Source organism: Cynocephalus volans, chromosome 11 (assembly GCF_027409185.1).
Source record: "Cynocephalus volans isolate mCynVol1 chromosome 11, mCynVol1.pri, whole genome shotgun sequence".
Taxonomy (NCBI): Eukaryota; Metazoa; Chordata; class Mammalia; order Dermoptera; family Cynocephalidae; genus Cynocephalus; species Cynocephalus volans.
Genome location: NC_084470.1, coordinates 92,150,587 through 92,164,690, shown reverse-complemented (window position 1 = coordinate 92,164,690; position 14,104 = coordinate 92,150,587). Strand labels below are relative to the sequence as shown.

The window sequence follows — 14,104 nt, the reverse complement described above, 5'->3', positions numbered from 1 at the left end:
GGAACAGCATGAGCAAAGACATGGGGACCAGGACACTCCAGTGGGTGTTGGAGGATAGGTGAGCAGCTTGGTGTGGCTGTGGCCTTGGACGGCCAGGAGAGGAGCTTGTATTCTCTCCTGAGGGCAGTGGGGAGCCACTGAAGGTTTGAAGCAGGGCAAGTGGCATGACCAGAGATGCAGATTTAAAAGTTTTAAAAGCAGGCTGTTGCTCTTTTCTTTCCCACTAGCCCCTTGGGGAAGCCATGGAAGTCCCCAGTGCTCATGTATCATTTCCCCTCTCCTTTTTTATAGGCTCATCCAGTGAGGACTAGAAGTTGAGGGTTCTAGGCCCAGGCATTGGAGTAGACCATGACCCCCAGCCCATGGGGCCTTATATGTGGCCTCCTACTGCTGTTGCTGCTGCCGTCCCTGGGGGCTGGCCCTGTCCTGGGCAGGAGCCTTCCTAGGGCCCTTGAGGACTCACAAACCCACCTGATCCCAGGAGCCCACCCCAATGGCCCTGTGGGGTCAGAGCCCCATGACTTTGACTTCCTCTGGGAGAGCCCTAGAGATGAGAACCCCAGGAACTCTGCTGTCTCCCAGGCCCCTGCTGAAGAGACGCCTCAGAGGCCTGTAGACTTTCTCCTTGGCCCAGCCCTGCATGGGCCCAGAGCAGCCCATTGGACTCAGAGAGAACGACTCCCAGTAACTGATGACCTCCAAATGGCTCGAGAGCCAAATTCCCAGGGCTGGACAGGACCTCCTGACTCTCAGGAGCCTCTGGAGCAAGAAGCACTGGCCCCCCACCCTGTGGGGTTCCCCCACCTCACTTTCAATTCCACAGCTCCCAGACTTCAACTCAGGGTAGCTACAGTTCCTCCCTCCCCACAGGAGCCTAGGGGTCAAGCAGCACAGCGACCACAAAGAGATGATGGTCTGAAGGCCAAAGCCAAGTCCGAGATCTCACAGACTTCTCCTTTGGACCACCAGCACCCTGCCCACACTCTTGTGCCCCACTCAGGCACCATCAAAAGGCCAATGCTGGAAGAACAGGGTGGGGATAAGGAGGACTTCCAGGAGGCAGCTCAAGGCCCCCTCTTCACCCAAAAAGATCCAGCAGCTCCTGATATTGCTTCAGTATCCCCAGTTGAGGTGGCATCCTCTCAGGAGCCTGGGGCCCAGCCAGACTTGGCATTGGCCAGAAGCCTTCCTCCTGCTGAGGAGCTGCCAGTTGAGCCCCCCGAGAAGACTGGAGCTGGAGAGACCTGGGAAGTCAGCTCCCCAGGTCCCCCGGCCAAGCAAGCTGACCTCTCCGATGTTAAGGGTTCACCAGGACCCCAACCCTCAGGTCCTCCAGCCTCAGAGGCTCCTGATGGGCAGCCCAAGCCAGGTGAGTATCACAGTGAGGATGCTGAACAGGGCTGGGAGGCGACGGTGTTCCAGGGCAGCTGGGTGCCCTGGTTCTGTGTGATCTCCGGGTCCCATTTTCCTCATTCCAGCAAATGAGGGTGCTTGTGCCTTCCTCTTGAGGGATTGGATTTGGGGACCGCTGGAGGGTCAGGCAAGTTGATAACTGCTTTTGTCATTTCAGAGATAGCAGCAATGAATGGGGCAGACCCTATCTCCCCCCAGCGGGTAAGAGGAGCACTGGAGACCCCAGGTACCCCCAAGTCCCTCATCCCTGGTCCCTCGGACTCTGGCCCATCTACAAACCAAACAGAAAGCCCTGTGGGGACCCTGCAGCCAGGTGAGGGCATGAGTAGGGGCTGGGGAGAGGGAATACTCTGCCCAATAATTAAGAACCTGTGTAAAGTATATGTGAGAGTGGGGAGTGAATGGGGACAAACACCTGCTTAGAGGAACTGGCCAGGACCTCCTTCAAACAACTTAGAATAATAAACTAATACTCACTGGGTATTCTGGGAGAAGTCATTTGCCCCTTTGGGGCTAGAGTGCTCTTAAATATAACACAGATGTATTTAGTGCAGTGATTCTCCAACTCTGGCAAATCACTGGAGGAGCTTTTAGAAAATTCCAGTATTGAGGGCCAGCCCGTGGCTCACTCGGGAGAGGGTGGTGCTGATAACACCAAGGCCACGGGTTCAGATCCCTATACAGGGATGGCCGGTTACTCACTTGGGAGAGCGTGGTGCTGACAACACCAAGTCAAGGGTTAAGATCCCCTTACCAGTCATCTTTAAAAAAAAAAAGAAAGAAAGAAAATTCCAGTATCCAGGCCACATCCCAAGAAATTGTGATTCCTTGATCTCCAGGTGATTCTAATATGCAGCTCAAGTTGAGAACTGCTGGGGTATTACTTTCCTAATAGTATCATTAATAAAAATGATAGCTTGCATCCATTTAGCAATTATTGGGTGCTGGGCATGATGCTAAACATTTCATCCTCTGCACAACCCAATGAGGTAGGTGCTGTTACCATCTCTATTTTACAGATGTGCTTGGAAAGTTAAAATAACTTGCCCACCACACTAGAGAATGGTGGAAAATCAAAAGCACTTTTCAAAGGGCTATTTTAATATTGTTATTATTGCAGATGATGCCGAGGAGTGGCCCGGGCGCCCCCAAAGCCATCCCCCAGCACCCCCAGTCCAGGCCCCCTCGACGTCACGCCGGGGCCTCATTCGAGTCACTACGCAGCGAGCCCTGGGCCAGCCTCCCCCTCCGGAGCCCTCAGCCAGCTCCATGGCTTCAGCCCCAGCCTCCAGCCCCCCAGCCAACGCGACCGCACCTCCCCTGCGCTGGGGGCCCCTGCGGCGGGTGCTGAGCTTTTCCTGGGAGCTGCACGTCTACGGGGTGGGGGTGCTTTTCCTGTTGCCTGCGTTGTTGGCACTGGCCACGCTGGCAGCCGTCCCTGCGGGGCCCCGGCTAGCACTGGTGGCCGCAGTGCTGGTGCTCGTGGCTTCGGGGCTGCGATCTGCCTACATGCTCACCGACCCTTACGGTTCGCAGGCGCGCCTTGGCGTCCGCGCCGGCCTGGTGCTGTACAATCTGCCCTTCCCCTTGCTGCTCACGGCTCTGGCCGCCCTAAGCCTGCTAGGCCTGGGCGCGGGGCTGCCACAGCAGCTGCAGAACCCTCTCCTGCTGGGAGCTTTGGCGTTGGCGCACTGCGTGGGGCTGCTCGCTACAGACCTGCTGTCGGTGAAGCCTGTGCTCAACCTCCTGGCTCAGGGCTTATCGTGCGCCTGGGGCGCTGCCGTGGCTCTGGGCACGCTCTGCCTGTGCCGCCGCCGCCTGCTGGACGGGCCGCGCGGCTGGGATACCAGCCCGGGCCCACGGCTGCTGGCCGTGGCGGGCGCGCTGGGGCTATTGGCCAGCGGCTTGCAGCTGGCGGCTGCGCTCTGGCTGTACCCGGGCCCAGACCGGGTGGGCCGCTTCTCGTGGGCCTGGTGGGGCGTCCACTTCTGGCTGCGCCTGCTGGAACTGACATGGGCACTCGCCTTGGCGCTGGCCGCTGTGGCCGCCGCGCGACCCAGGGCGCCCACGGAGCACGCTTGCTGGGCTAAGCTGCTGCGCCTGGCATGCCCCGCGCCGTCTGGTAAGAGCGAGGTGCCCGAGCGACCCAATAACTGCTGCGCGGGGCCCAGTGGCGTCGGCGCAGGCAGCTTGGACATCAGCAAGAGCCTCATCCGCAACTCGGCGGAGGGCGGGCCGCCCGCCACTCCCAGTTCAGGCGCCTGGGGCTCGGCTGCGTCCCTGGGTCGCGGTGCCCAGGGAGGCCCGGGACCGTCCCGCAGCAGCGTGGGGCCGGCGCCGTCGCTAAGCGAGCTGGATCTGCGGCCGCCATCGCCCATCAACCTGAGCCGCAGCATCGACGCCGCGCTCTTCCGAGAGCACTTGGTGCGAGACAGCATCTTCCGGCGCTGCGGCCTGCGCGGCCTGACCTCCCCGCCGCCTGGGGGCACCCTGCGGCCGCGCCGGGGCAGCCACCCCGATGGCGAGCTCGACGGCGCCGGCTCTTCCCTCTTCCGTGGCCGGTGCCGGTCGCTCACCGACGTGCGCGTGCGCGGCCCGGTCCCATCGCACGTGGTGGACGAGCCCGACTCTGCGGCCGCGGCGGCTTCTGGCAGCTCCCTAGACAGCTTCTCCAGGGGCTCGCTCAAGATCAGTTGGAACCCTTGGCGCCATGGGCTGTCGTCGGTGGACAGTCTGCCCTTAGATGAGCTGCCCAGCACGGTGCAACTGCTGCCTGCCCCGACCCCAGCCCCTGCCCAAGCTCGGCCCGGGGAGCCCCAGGGTGAGGTCCAGCCGCGCTGCAAGCCAGGGGACTCCCGTAGCGCCTCCAGTGATACCATCGAGCTCTGAGGGGTCCTGACGCAGGACCAGGAGCCTGCCCTGGATACTCGCATAGCATGGCTGACTGGGACAGTTAAGCGTTTGAAAAACTGGCATCCCCGGGCCTCCAGACTGCAGTCCCCGGGGACAATCGGGCGTCAGTCCCTCCCCCATCCCCGTTTTTTGTTTAAATCTTTCTATTTTTTTCAGTGGGTATTTTGCACAGAGACCGTGACTTATGCGGAATACAGGGTGAACGTGCATGGATTTGGGCATGGGGAACTGGGACCAGTGTCCCAGACTTCCCAGTGTAGAGAGATTAATCTACCTTATCCAGATTGACTGTCCTCTTTGTGCCAAAGAAATAAACCCTTAGGACTTGGCTCATGCCTCTCTCCAGCCACGCCAGTATCCTGTACTCCCCGCGAGGAGATAGGCCGTGCCTCACAGTAATTCCATGTCCTGTGTATGGGGAGAGGAGCACTTCCAGAGGAAAGGTTGCTTGACCCTTAGAGGCTTTGGTAGTTATGGCTACCAATATTTTACTGAATATCTATTTGTTGTAAACTATCCAGCTATTCTCATTCATCACCTCATTTAATCATCATATTAAGCCTGAGTGGAATGCAACAGTGAAGTTCAGGGGCAAAAGTCATTTGTCTGGGTCCTTGGGCAAATGACAGCTGGTCTTAAACCCAGAAAGTTCTACTCCTAAGCTTGGTTCCTCTATCCCCCTTCTTCTAATGCTAGTTTTGGGCCAAGCCTTTCCTCTGTCCTCCCTCTACTCCTCCATCAGGGCAGCCCTCAATTTCCCAGGGCTTTAGAAAACTTCCCCCAAAGTGGTAGTGGTGGTGGGGATAGGAAGACTAGAAGCTTCTCCATTTTCCAAGACCTTTATTTCCTGAGATAAATAAGTCAATGGCTGAGGGGGTATGGGGTGAATACAGATCAGGAGCTGGCAGCATGCAGCTAGCAGGAGGGGGGCTGTGATGGCCCTACCCCTGTGGGGACCCCCTCATCCTGGGCAGGGGCCAAATCTCACTAGCAGCCACCATAAGGAGAAACTTTTCTTTTACAATTCACACACATTGTGAAGCCTGCCCAGTGCCCCCCAGGCGAAGATCTCATGGCATCCACCTACTGGGCTACTTTTTCACCTGAGGCCATGTCTGCTGGGCCTGGGTGCCTGGGCTGCTCTGTAAGGCCGGTAGGCGGTGCTTATCTCACTCTCAAAAATAAACCAAGCTGCCCTGAGTGTCCAGCAGGGAGGAGGCCTGACCTGTGAGGGCAGCAGGTGGCAGTAGGGATTATCTGCCCTTGATGAAGCCCTCCAGCACACGGTCACTGCGCTCTGACAGCCAGTAACCAGTCATGGCGGCCACAGCCCCAATGAAGATGGCAGTAAACACCAAGTCGCCCTTAGCAGCCAGCGTGGCCAGTGCACAGATGATGACACCAAAGAACATCTGCTGCAGCACCACCAGCTCGTCCTCTGTCATCTCCGAGAAGAAGCCCGCCGACTCTGTGGACGAGCAACAGATGCAGCCTGTCACTCCTAGCCCAGTTCCTGGTGCCTCTCCAGGACTCCCACACACCTGTTTATCACTGCTGGCATGCCTGCCCAGCACAGCAGGCACATAACATCATTTACTGCTCAGAACAACTCCGCAAGGACTAGTTATCCCTGTGTCACTGAATGGGAAACTGAGGCTCAGGAAAGTGAAGGGATTTGCCCAAAGCCATGCAGTGGGCGAGTCATGGGCAGAGCAAATTATATGCCCAGCTCCAGAGCCAGACGGGCTGGACTCAAATCCAGCTCTGCAACCTACTTGCCATGTAGCCCTGGGCAAGTGACTTCACCTCTCTCTCTACATCTTAGCTTCTACCTATGTAAAATGGGGATGAGAATAATACCTCCGGCGTTGGATTGTCCCAGGTTAAATAAGTGAGCTCGTGTAATGTGCTTGGAAAAGCATCTAACATAGTAAGAGCTGCAGAAATGGTCCCTTATCATCATTGCTAGGATTACCCTTCACCTCACCACACCCAGGGCCTACGACAGCTCTCAGCAGGCCAGGGCAAGGACTGGTCCCATTAGATGAGGAAACAGGCTTAGGGAGGCAGAGTGATTTGATGTCAAGTCCAACTCTCTTTCTACTGTGGGAGGAGTGAGGCCACCAAATGCCAACCTGGAGATCAGACTTATGGTCCAGGTCTCAGTGTATCCTCCTGAGGTCTGGGTGGCAGTGCAGGTGGGGGAAAGCCTGTAGCTACTTGGAGAAGGGGCTTACCCGCCCTCCCCCAGATGAGGACCTCCCCCACCCCTCCCCAGGGCTCACCTGGGATCTGCTCCTTCACGCAGATGCCCTCCACCTGTTTGTAGCCCTTGGTACAGATGCAGCGATAACCACCCTCGGTGTTCTCACACTGCTCATTCTCTCCTGGACACACCTCTGTCTCACACTCGTCCACATCTTGAGAGAGGGTGGGGAGGGGTCAGGGTCCTGACCACCAGGGTCCCCCACACAGCACCCGACTCTGTCTCACTCACATCCTGACACTCCCCTCTGCTGCTACCCAGGTGACATTCCACCCCTTCTTCCCCTGCGCTGGCCATACTGCAGCTCCCTCTTAAAGCATGGTGGGCAAGGCGCTCCCAGGTGCCTTTGCCCCATGGTGGGAGACTCACCGAGACACTTGGAGCCCACCTGCTGGTAGCCAGGGCTACACTTCTTGCAGCGGCCTGGACCTGCTCCCATGCAGCCCAGGCAGGCCTTGGCACAGTCTGAAGAAGGGACAGGAGAGAAGAGGATGAGAGCTACCCCTAAGCCTGGGGGAGCCGTGCTCTGAAAGAGGAGGACTGGGTGGAGCTCTGGAGCCTGAGAAGGCGGAAGTGTGGAGGGACAGGCACGGAGTGGCTCCTCTTCCCTCTTGGCCACTCCTCTGCAGAAGCGGACACTGACCTCGGCACTCATAGGAGCCCTCTGTGTTCACGCAGAACTGGTCACCTCCACAGTTGGCTCGCTCTGTGCCACACTCGTCGATGTCTGCAGAAGCAGGCAGGGTGGGAATTTCAATCCATATTTAATTAACAGGGACGCTGAAGACAGGGTTGTTGGGGAATGGACTTGCCCAGGATTAAATGGTGTGGCAGAGACTGCAAGCTGTCCACCAATACCGAAGTAGAGGAGCAGCTGGACTCCAGCCAGAGACTACCTTTTCCAACCTGCCTTGCAGTGAAGTGTGGCCTGGGATTGAATTCTGGCCAACAGGATGTAAACGGAAAGACTGTGCTCCCCTGTAGCTTAGCCTTAAAACAACGGGCGTGGAATCCTCCATGTACTTTCTTCCCCTTCTCACTTCCTGAGTGCTGGAACGTGGAGGTGCCTGTGACTTGGCATCCACCATGCAGACAACACCAAAGGGGATGAATGTGCAGTAATATAGAAGGAATCTGGGTCCTTGAATGACTGTGACAAGCAGAACTTCCCTGCCAGCCTGGACCACTCACTTTGGGACTGCGATATGAGAGAAAAATAAACCCCTACATTCTCTAAGTGGTAGTCTTTTGGGAATCTTTTTGTGACGGCAGTTCAGCTTTGACCCTGGTCTATATAAGTGGCTAGGAAGGGACCAAAGTCTTGAACCCAGGTTTCCTGACCCCAAGTTTAGTATCATCTCCCTGGCTTAACCCTTCCTCAACTTTCAAGACTTTGGGCTGGCTGGCTAGCTCAGGTGATTAGAGTGCAGTGTTATAACACCAAGGTCAAGGGTTCAGATTCCCACACTGGCCAGCCACCAAAAAAAACATATTTTTCACGACTTGGCCGAAGTGACGACACCTCCAAGAAGCCTTTCCTGATTCCCTCCACCACCTCCACTGAGCTGTATCGGGGCCATCCCTCACCATACACAGGTCAGTCTGTACTATAAGTAGCTGTTACTCTTCTGCCTTCCCAGCCAGGCTGAGATGTCTGTGAAGATGGGGACCATGCTGGTCGAGCCTGGGCATGTATGAATTGAGGGAAAGAGGGACCAAGCCTGGGCTCTTCCCATCCTCCCCAGACCCAGGCAGAGCCCCACTCACCCACACACTTGAGGTGATGCAGGGCCCAGCCCTTCTTGCATTGCAAACAGTTTGATTCCTCAGGTCCTGAGCAGCGGGCACAGGGGCCAAAGCAAGCTAGGTGGAATGGGGGCAGTATGAGAATGGGCAGGTGGGTGCCCCATCTGTCCCTGCCCAGCGCCACACCTTTTGGCTACCTACCCGAACATACCAGATGGCTGGTGTTGCGCTCTGCCTCAAAGTAGCCGAGACCGCACTGGCCACAGGCCTCACCCCCATAGCCGGCTTGGCAGTCACAGTGCCCGCTGCCACCTCGTGTCCCTTCCCCTTCACACTGCCCGTAGCCACTGCAGGGCCTCTCTGTGCCCCCAGGACAGGCTGTAGGCAGACACCAAACCAGTGAGATGTTATATACAACCCTGATATATAAGAGAATATATATTCTGCATATTATTAAAGTTTTTGGAGAGGAAAATTAATTTTAATGACAACATAATATTTTGTCATAAAACTGCAAGAAATTTATTTAATCACCAGCCTATTACGCAATTAGGTTATTTACAAATCTGATCTGGCATGGACAATCAAAGAGCCCGGGGGCCAGCATTTCCCTAATACATGATAATAACCACAACCATATGTCAGTCCAGCCAGCCCCTGCATCTTTTTTCAAAGCCTTTCCCCCTTGATTTGCTCTTCTTACTAGCCCTGTGAGGCAGGCGAGAACTGAGGTCCAGAGAAGTTATCTGAGTTGCCTGAGCTTACACAGCCAGCTAGAGGCAGAGCCAGGGCTGGATCCCTGGCCTCAGCAGTCCCCTCCCATTCCCCAAGAGGAACTTGGAAAAACTCACGAAGGCAGGAGGGCCCAAAGGTGCCTGATGGGCAGCAGAGCTTCAGGGAATCTGAGCAGAGCCACTGGAAGAGGTCTGGGGCTTCCTGCTGCCTGAGGCAGGGGCAGGGAGAGGGCTTGAGGAAGGGACACTGACAGTGTCAGAGGTGCTGCCCACCTCCCCTACCTCCCACAGAATCTGAGATTCAACCCATCTTCGGCATAAGACCCATAAGGCCACCTGTTCAATGCCCTTTCCCCATTTGGCAGAAGGGTAAACTGAGGCTCAAAGTTGGAGCACTGGTCACCCAGCATGTCCTTAGCAGATGTGGGTTTGGAAGGAGCTGAACCAGGACATGGCCCCCAGCATACAACCCTGTGGTTCTTGGCCAAGCCAAGGCCTTAACACTAGGCCCCGCCTTTGTCCTACTCCCAGGGAAGGTGCCACACCACTCACTTGTGAAACCACCAGCTCTCCACCAGCTCCTCACTCAGCTCCAGCAGGCGGTGGCACTCGAAGTCCGACTTGCTGCACACGCTCTCAAGCACCTCTACCAGGCGGGTCTCACTGACCAGACAAAGCAGGAGTGGTGAGAAAAGGCTCCACCCAACCCCTCCTCAGGTCTCTCTCCACCCTTCCTCATGCCCATGACAACATCCAAGGAGAGGTGGTGGGCCATAATGGAAGGGGTTTTGGTTCAGGAACCAAACAGACTTGGGTTCAAATATAGTTGTGTGACCTTCAGAGACAACCTCTCTGAACCTCTGTTTTCTCATCTGTAAAATGGGGACAACAGTACCTCCCCTGCAGGTTTTTTGGAAGGCATTTTAGTTCTTGCATCTGAACAATGGAATATAATACCCTTGCTGGGTAGATATCATATAACAAGCATTGGCAAAGATGTGGAGAAATTGGAACCCTCCTACGTTGCAGGTGGAAATGCAAAATGGTGCAACCACTGTGGAAAAACAGATCCTCAGTAGGTTAAACATGTAATCACCATGTGATCCAACAGTTCCACTCCTGGGTATATGCCCAAAAGAATGGAATACAGGTGTTGAAACAAAAACCTGTACATCAATGTTCATGGCAGCACTATTCACAACAGCCAAAAGGTAGAAACAACCCAAATGTCTATCAACTTATGAATGGATAAACAAAATGTGGCATATCCACACAACAAAATATTACTCAGCCATAAAAGAGAATGAAGTACTGACATATGCTACAACTTGGAAGAACCTTGAAAACATTATGCTAATTGAAAGTAGTCAGATACAAAAGACCACATATTGTTTGATTCCAGTGGACTCAGCAGATCCACAGAGATTTCTGCTTGTTTAAAGCAGATTAGTGATTGCCAAAGGCTGGGGGAAAGGGAGAATCGGGAGCTTAACAAATATGCGGTTTCTTTTTGGGGTGATGAAAATATTTTGGAACTAGACAGTGATAGATAGATGCAATGGTTGCACAACATTGTGAATGTACTAAATGTCCCTTTGGTTAAGTTTTTTACGTGCATTTTACCACAATTAAAAAATAATAAATAAACATATAAATATACGATGTATGAGGGGGTCTTCAAAAAGTTCATAGGAAGGGCCGGCCTCGTGGCGCACTCGGGAGAGTGCAGCGCTTGGGAGTGTCAGCGGCGCTCCCGCCACGGGTTCGGATCCTATATAGGAATGGCCGGTGCGCTCACTGGCTGAGCGCGGTGCAGGCAAAACCACACCAAGGGTTGAGATCCCCTTACCGGTCACAAAAAGACAAAAAAAAAACAACACAAAAAGTTCATAGGAAGATTCATATTATCTTTTAATTCAATTTTTCCACAAACTTTTTAATGTACCCTCATATTATATTATGTATTTAAAGCACCTGACAGAGTACCTGCCATATAGGAGAAGATTATTAAAAACAACCCAGGGCTGGCCCGTGGCTTACTTGGGAGAGCGTGGTGCTGACAACATCAAGTCAAGGGTTAAGATCCCCTTACCGGTCATCTTTTAAAATAAATAAATAAATAATAAAAAAAATTTTTAAAAACATCCCAGGAGCCATTATAGAGCTGGAAGTGCCTTTGGGGTTATCTTGGCCAATCCTCTCATTTCCTAAATGAGGTAACTGAGGCCCATCAAGTGGGAAAAGAATGACCAATGTTACATAATAGCAAAACCTTTCATTCCTACTGGGCATCACAGTTTGACCCTTACCACGATCCTATGAAATAGGCAAAGCAGGTATTAACATCTCCATTTTATAGGTGAGGAAACTGTGGCTCTGAGAAGTTAAGTGACCTTCCCTAGGTTACAAATGGTAACAATAGACAACCAGATTTAAAAAACAAAAGTATAGAAAAGAAAAGAAAATAATTGACAACCAGGTCTAACTCCAAGTCTTTGCTGACTTCTCTACAACTTGACTTTGAAAAGCTGGAGACAGCTGGCCGGTTAGCTCAGTTGGTTAGAGTGCAGCCTTATACAACACTAAGGTTATGGGTTTGGATGCCCTGAACAGCCAGCCACCAAAAAAAGAAAAAAAAAAAAAAAAAGCTGGAGGGCCTAGGGCTCAGGCCTTGGCTTTCTATGTAATCTCGTATCTTCCCATGGCTTTATACACTGACTAATTGCTGATGACTCTTAAATTCCTGTTTCCAGTTCCTACTTCTCCCCCGAACATCAGACTTGGATGGAGTCTATTTGTACTTCTAATGGACATCTTACCCCAACATGTTCAAAGAGCGTGCCTGATTCCTCCTCTCCCCTAAACCTTATCATTCCACAGTCTTACATCTCAGAAAATAGCCCCACTATTCACCCAGTTGCTCAGGCCAAAACCTAGTAAACATCTTTTATTCTACTTTTTCTTTCATACCCTATAATGAATGCACCATCAAGTCCTATTGGCCTATCTGCAAAATATACCCAGAATGGCACCCCTTCTCACCACATCCACCACTAGATACCATGCTAGCTCGTGCTACCTTCATGCCTGACTATGCACTAGCCTCCCCAACTGGCCCCCTATAGTCTCTTTGCTATATAGCAGTGTGAGTAATCTTTTAAAGGTATAGACAAGACCACAGCACTTCTGCTCATAACCTTCCAGTGGCTTCCAATTACACTCAGAATAAACTCTACAATCCTTTTTTGTAGCCTTCAAGGCCTGGGCCTCCACCTTCTACCACCCTCCCTTTTGCTCACTCCACTTCAGCCACTTCTCAAATACACCAAGCTCAGTCCCACCATCTGCCCAAATCCCTTTCCTGACTCACATAGCTTGCTTCTCCTCTTCAGGTCTCTGTTCAAATGTCACTCCTTGAACACCTTGCCTCCTGTTGTTCTGTACTCTATCTTGCTTTACTGTTCTTCACCTGACATATTTATTTACTTACTCACTGCTTGTCTCCTCTACTAGAATGAAAGCTCCATGAAAATGGGATTTTTGCTTGTCTTGTTTACTGCTGTGCTACAGATGTTCAATGATATTTGTTGAATGACTAAGTGCTCCCCAAGAGTCCCCAGCCCCCAACCAATAGAGAAAAGACTGAGATGGGCCAGCCCGTGGCTCACTCGGGAGAGTGCGGTGCTGATAACACCAAGGCCACGGGTTCGGATCTTTTGAAAAAAAAAAAAAAAAAAAAAGACTGAGAGGTGTACAACCCTCCCCCTCACCCCCCAGTCCCTTACCTGTCTTTGTATTTGGACAACTTCTCTTCCTCCCAGGCAGTGTTTCCACCTCCAAAGTTGTCCCGGATGGTTCTCTCTAGGCCCTGAAAATGGAGAAAATTAGTAATAGCTAAGTACATGCCTTGCACATTCTAGCGCTTGACTATTTTACTCAACAGGAAACTGAGGCACTCACAGGCAACCTGCCCAAGGCCATACAGCTAGTAAGCGACCAAGAGGGGATTTGAATGCAGATTTGCATCCCAGAGCTTCCCACTCTCAACCGCTGTGCTGTAGTAGCTGAGCCCCCTCCCACGAGGCTGCCGGTGCACCCACCTTGTTGAAGCTGTCGACCAGTCCTCGGCAGGTACGACACGGATGGGGCTCAGGTGGAGGAGAAGACTGGGGAGGCGGAGAGGGCTGGAGCCACACGAGGCGTGGGAGGCTGAGGAAGAGGCTCAGGCTGCAGAGCAGAGCTGGTACCAGGCCCCTCGGGGGCCGTGGGGCCATCTTTTCCCAGGCCGGCGACCTGCAAATAGAGGGCGTGGCGTGGGTTCACTGGAGAAGCTCGACCCCGGGTGAGAAAGAATGGGGTCGGTTCTGGGGTGCCGTGAGGCTGGAGCCCAGATCTGCGTTATTAAAAGTAGGGGAGGCCAGACTGGGGCACTGCAGAGGCAGGGGGAATGAGGTGGTGGGAGAAGGAGCCTAATCTTCAATTCCGGGAGGGAAACGTTATCCCCGTTACCGGGGGGCAGGTGACCTGGATTCTTGGCAAGGGGGCAGGAGTCAGCCCATTGTTTTAGGGTCTGAAGAAGGTTATTACGGGCCAGATCAGCAGAATTAGGGAGAAAGTGTCAGATTCCAAGTATTAGGGAGAGGAGGCCGGTCAGGCGGTCTTGGGGGAGGAGTCCGGAACCGGGTCCTGGGGGGAAGAGCCCGGATCCGGATATGGAGAGAAAGGATCAGGCTCGGAGCCTCGCAAGCGGGTAGAGGCAAGGCCCACAAGCCGGTAAGGGGAGTATCCACACCCGCATAGAGCGCGGAAGAGGAAGAAACGACCGCCCCAGCGCGCGGGCGCCGTCGGCTCAGTCTCCTCAACGCAGCTTCTGCCACCGCCTGCGTAAAACGTACGGCCTCCACCGGCGCCGCAGCCCGCGGGGCGGAGCCCGCCCCCAGCCAATGGCGGCAGGCCATGTGCCATTACGTCACCACACGCCAGCCAACCAGAGGCGGCGCCGGGCTGCACCTGTCCCAGCTTTAAAGGGCCG

At 53.9% G+C, this 14,104-nt stretch overlaps 2 protein-coding genes across 3 annotated transcripts; one reads left to right on the top strand and one right to left on the bottom strand.

The window, feature by feature from the left end:
* The first annotated feature begins 348 nt into the window (after positions 1 to 348).
* PRRT3 (proline rich transmembrane protein 3) lies at positions 349 to 4,302 on the top strand. The gene is made up of 3 exons (XM_063113483.1): positions 349 to 1,369; positions 1,571 to 1,726; positions 2,534 to 4,302. Exons 1-3 carry the CDS (start codon positions 349 to 351, stop codon positions 4,300 to 4,302), a joined length of 2,946 nt encoding a protein of 981 aa, XP_062969553.1.
* Positions 4,303 to 5,146: 844 nt separating this feature from the next.
* Positions 5,147 to 13,985, bottom strand: CRELD1 (cysteine rich with EGF like domains 1). Of its 2 annotated transcripts, none has more exons than XM_063114262.1 (11): positions 13,865 to 13,984; positions 13,173 to 13,365; positions 12,858 to 12,940; positions 9,625 to 9,735; positions 9,190 to 9,281; positions 8,540 to 8,716; positions 8,360 to 8,455; positions 7,236 to 7,319; positions 6,962 to 7,057; positions 6,612 to 6,746; positions 5,147 to 5,794 (listed from the first exon to the last, which is right to left on the bottom strand). In XM_063114262.1, exons 2-11 carry the CDS (start codon positions 13,344 to 13,346, stop codon positions 5,580 to 5,582), a joined length of 1,263 nt encoding a protein of 420 aa, XP_062970332.1. In that variant the 5' UTR covers positions 13,347 to 13,365; positions 13,865 to 13,984; the 3' UTR covers positions 5,147 to 5,579. The 2 variants fall into 2 exon arrangements, with proteins under 2 accessions (XP_062970332.1, XP_062970333.1); XM_063114263.1 differs by having other exon boundaries at positions 5,709 to 5,794; positions 6,981 to 7,057; positions 13,865 to 13,985.
* Positions 13,986 to 14,104: the final 119 nt, after the last annotated feature.

Excerpts from the sequence above, each read along its gene's own strand:
- PRRT3 (XM_063113483.1), top strand. The coding sequence starts at position 349 with ATGACCCCCAGCCCATGGGGCCTTATATGTGGCCTCCTACTGCTGTTG. Across the intron at positions 1,370-1,570 it reads TGATGGGCAGCCCAAGCCAG|AGATAGCAGCAATGAATGGG; the intron begins GTGAGTATCACA and ends TTGTCATTTCAG. Across the intron at positions 1,727-2,533 it reads TGTGGGGACCCTGCAGCCAG|ATGATGCCGAGGAGTGGCCC; the intron begins GTGAGGGCATGA and ends TTATTATTGCAG.
- CRELD1 (XM_063114262.1), bottom strand. The coding sequence starts at position 13,346 with ATGGCCCCACGGCCCCCGAGGGGCCTGGTACCAGCTCTGCTCTGCAGC. Across the intron at positions 8,717-9,189 it reads CTTTGGGCCCTCCTGCCTTC|CCTGTCCTGGGGGCACAGAG; the intron begins GTGAGTTTTTCC and ends GTCTGCCTACAG. Across the intron at positions 8,456-8,539 it reads CAGCCATCTGGTATGTTCGG|CTTGCTTTGGCCCCTGTGCC; the intron begins GTAGGTAGCCAA and ends CATTCCACCTAG.